The sequence below is a fragment of the Trypanosoma grayi genome, assembly GCF_000691245.1.
Source record: "Trypanosoma grayi strain ANR4 Tgr_1265_V1, whole genome shotgun sequence".
Classification (NCBI taxonomy): Eukaryota; Euglenozoa; class Kinetoplastea; order Trypanosomatida; family Trypanosomatidae; genus Trypanosoma; species Trypanosoma grayi.
Window position 1 is genome coordinate 1 of NW_008826884.1, and position 4117 is coordinate 4117.

The following is a 4117-nucleotide window of genomic DNA, read 5'->3' on the forward strand; positions in this document are numbered from 1 at the left end:
GTTTGCCTGAAGGAGCAGAGGGGCTGATAACACATCGGTGTGCAGATACGCTTCACCTCTGCAATCAGAGCACGTTTCTGGCTCCTCCTCGTGTTGCTCCCACTTCTCAGGATAAACAACAGAGTGTTCTGGGCCCTGTTCGGTGACTCTGATGAAATGTGACATGCAAAACCACGACGCCCCAAAAGATGCAGTTGGGGTGGTGGTGGCTTACTCAATGATGCGCAAACCTCCTGATGAATGCACCTTGTATTTTCACAATAGCATGATTGAAACGAGCACCGCAGGGTAATAGCGTGGTGAATCATTTATGGCGGACGGTTCCACAGCACGTGTTCCCGATGAATGGCATGAGCGACGCAGACGTGACGACGCGAGCTGTGGTGGCGNGCAGGATGAACAACAGAGTCTTCTGGGCCCTGTTCGGTGACTCTGATGAAATGTGACATGCAACCACGACGCCCCAAAAGGTGCAGTTGGGGTGGTGGTGGCTTACTCAATGATGCGCAAACCTCCTGATGAATGCATCTTGTATTTTCGCATCACCGTGATTGAAGCGAGCACCGCAGGGTAGTAGCGTGGTGAATCATTTATGGCAGACGGTTCCACAGCACATGTTCCCCATGAATGACATGAGCGACGCCGACGTAACGACGCGAGCTATGGTGGCGATGTGTGTAGGGGATTGTGAGGAGGTGCGGGGACTCTGGGAGGTTGGGTGTGCGTGGATGCCTTTGCATTGCATGCGTGAAGGTGTGAGAGTGGGAGATATGCAGAGAGGAGTGCGCCGAGAGTGTCTTCTAGCACACAGTGACTGAATGAAAAAAACACAATTGGCTGGCTCAGCGTAAGATTGAAGTGAAACCCCAACGAAGGGACATATATATGCCCAAGCGAAGAATAAAAATATAGATGCGTCCCTTGTAGAAGCATGCTTGTTGTTGATCCTCTGCGCTCTGTATTCTATTAGCTGACTTTTTGCTCCTACCCGTTCTGAATTAAGGGAAGTATCTAACATCACCTGCAGCACCAATATCGAATCAGACAATCGATGAACATGAGGCACATGACAGAGAAAACGCAATTGGCACATCTACAGTGTTGCAAGATACCAAAGAGCATTGGCAGTTGCAGTCTCAGCGATATGGGCCTCTCTGAACCTGTTTCAATCCTGCGTCGAGGCAAAAGGAAGACGAGACTGCTGGCATCTATGGGACTGCAGTTGAGAGACATCCAGGTGTTGTTTCTGGTACTGATGGTTGTGGCTGCACCGTTTCTTCGCTGTGCTGCTGCGGCTGGTGGCATGGTCCCCCGAACGAAAATGTCCACGCTTGCAGCCGACGACGATTCCTTGGTGACACTCACGAACTGCTTTCCCAGCGTAATACTCAGTCCTTCCGGCATCCCATACACCTGCGAAGTTGACGATGCCCAAACACTGATTGACTTGAACCTCTACGCCTCGTACTACCTTTCAGGAGTCCTCAGCTCCTTCTGGCCGGCGACTCTTGATGCGGAAACCAAAACCATTACATTCGTGCCTAATGGTGGTGGTCCATCCTCAGGGCATTGGGAATTGGTCATTACATCGTTTTCTGAAGTTGAAGCAACAAATGTTCCTCTGACGACCAATAAGAGCATGAACTTCATGGACATCCGTGCGACCCGTTCGAATTTCGATGCACTCTATCCGTATTACGGTATGGGGGTGTCGTGGGCACCCAATCTCCCAACCGGCACCACGGCTTCCGACTCCATGCTGGTCCGCTCTTTCGATGCATGCCGGTACACCACTACAACCTGCACTGACACTGTTGGGTGCTACAGAATGCTGCCACCCGCTCATCTTCCCCCTCCAGGCGAATACTGGCTCTGCCTGACGTCGAATGACTGGCATTCCCAATACCTTCCGTGGGGTGAAAAATCTCTTGAGGTGAAGGTGCTGTTGGCCTCGCCGCTGTACTTGACAGCTGGCAAAGACAGAAATGTCGTGCTGCAGGATGCGGAATCTGTGGTAAATGTGTCGGGGCGTGTGTTCCTGGTGCTGTGTCCTGGCAACGGCTGCCCCCGTCTGACTACTGGCAGTGGGGAAGATGTGGTGCACCGTGATGTGTGTGCTAACACCACCGTTTCGTCGCGTGTGTATCTGTCCGACCTCAGTGTGCTGTCTGCAGAAGCTGGCGTGTACGCTGTGTGTGTCGATGATGGTGGTGATGGAGAGTACACTGCTCCCGCTGCGCTGCCGGTGAAAGTGCTGGAGAAACCCTTTGCCTTCAAGATAACTGCTGACACGGACCAGAACACTGCTACGATTGGTGTTAGTGGCGGTGACCTCGAGTGGCGCAGAGAGCCGTACACGGTGTGCGCTGTGCCGCTGAGTGACACGTGTGATTCCGTCTCGGCGGGGCCTCGTGTGTGCGAGAAGAGTTTGTTGCCGTGGTCACCGTCCGTGTATCTGGATCTCGCTAACAGCGGATTGCTTGTTAAGGATGTGAGGTTCTGCTTCATCGCAGCCAACATGACGATCGGAGGACGCACCTACACGCAGATGTTCGATTTGTCGGAAGGGAAGGGAGAGAAAAAATTGTCTGCTGGAGTTATCGCCGGGATTGTCATTGCTGGCATCGTTTTATTAATTGTTCTGGTTGCCGTGTTCTACTTCTGCTACTGGCGACAAAGGAAGAACAGAAGGGAGTCGCTGGACTCTGGCACAAAACCCTCGTCGACGGTGCCACATTCTGTAGAGAGCCAATCAAATCCCCTGACAACTGTTTCGACCGACACTTCTCCACCCACGACTGATCCTCCACAAGAAGATGACGCTGCCCAGGTGCCTGTTGTTGAACAATCAGCCAACACAGTGGAGCGGCACATCGACCCCACAAATATGCAAGAGATGATGGACGGGAATTCAGTTTCCTCGGCAGACACACACAAACAAGATGCGACAAACACAAGAAAAAATACTACAGCTGCTATTAAAAACGTACTTTACCAAAATACCGAGAAGACGCCGACAGTTCGTACTAATTATAGTGATGAATGTTATGATTTTCCGGAGAGAGCTTCGAGGGCTTATGTCGAACATCTTTTGGACAGGATGGAGAATGGTGAAAAAGATAACGGCTTTTCCCCCCCAAACTATTTTTCATTCTGAGCGCAAAGCGAACAACGAAAAATCCAATCGATCATGGGCTGAAACATTTCAGGCGGCTGAGCTACCAGAAAGAAACTCGCGCCATCTTTTTTCTCCCAGTGTGGAATGTGTGCTTTCAGAAGGTGTATCCTGCCTCCCACTGACGGATGAAAACATGTCTTTTCTTCGTCAGGAGGGGGCCAGTTAGCACCTGCTGTATTGCACTGGCCAAAGGAATCACAGGAGCTGGAGTAAAACGATTCTGAGAGACACAAGGTTCTTTACAAGAAGCAGTTAGCTCATCAGAAGAAGGTGCTTGAGTGCGTACGAGAGTATTGCGATGACACAGATAGAGAAGACATATGAAGCTTTACGATCCACAGAAAAAAGGTTACAAACGGCTCAATGAGCCACCCTCTATGAATTCACCAGATAACCATGATCCATCAAGCGACAAGGATAATTGAGGTGTGTAGTGCATTATGAGTGTGATTCCCAATGTGTCATTGCTTTGCCCAAATAAACAATGAGAGTAGACGGCATATGGCTCAGGATTTGGTGACTTCCTTCTTCCTCTCGTATTGTTTCTTTTACCACTCTGAAGAATACTCCTTCCCTCTCCCCTTTGCCCAGTATCCCTCCATCGCAATAATACCTGGACCAGGAACTGTTGCATCTGGTGTTGCGTTGGGCGGTGCGAGTTATCGGAGTAGATGTGCATGAATGAGGGAGTGTTCAAGAGGTAAGCAATTCAGATGAAGTGAACTTATCGAAGGATTATATGATAGTTTTACAAGAGAAGGAAATACAGGATAAAGTGTTTCTCTGTGTGTGTGTGTTTTAATGCATGTGTGTATATGTGTGTTTGTATGCGTTGTGACCCGTGTGATGTCGCGCGACAGTGGCAGCTGTGACGATGAGACATTTGTATTCAAAGCCTGACACAACGATTGCAGGTGCAGGAATGAAGAAGGCGGAGCT

The 4117-nt window shown here is 50.1% G+C and overlaps 1 protein-coding gene across 1 annotated transcript; it reads left to right on the forward strand.

Annotated features, from left to right (window-relative positions):
* Positions 1-1051: 1051 nt before the first annotated feature.
* Positions 1052-3157, forward strand: DQ04_12651000 (hypothetical protein; the record flags this gene model as incomplete). Its single annotated transcript, XM_009316786.1, has 1 exon — positions 1052-3157. The coding sequence occupies one exon, from the start codon at positions 1052-1054 to the stop codon at positions 3155-3157; it is 2106 nt and encodes a 701-aa protein (XP_009315061.1).
* Between the last annotated feature and the right edge of the window lie 960 nt (positions 3158-4117).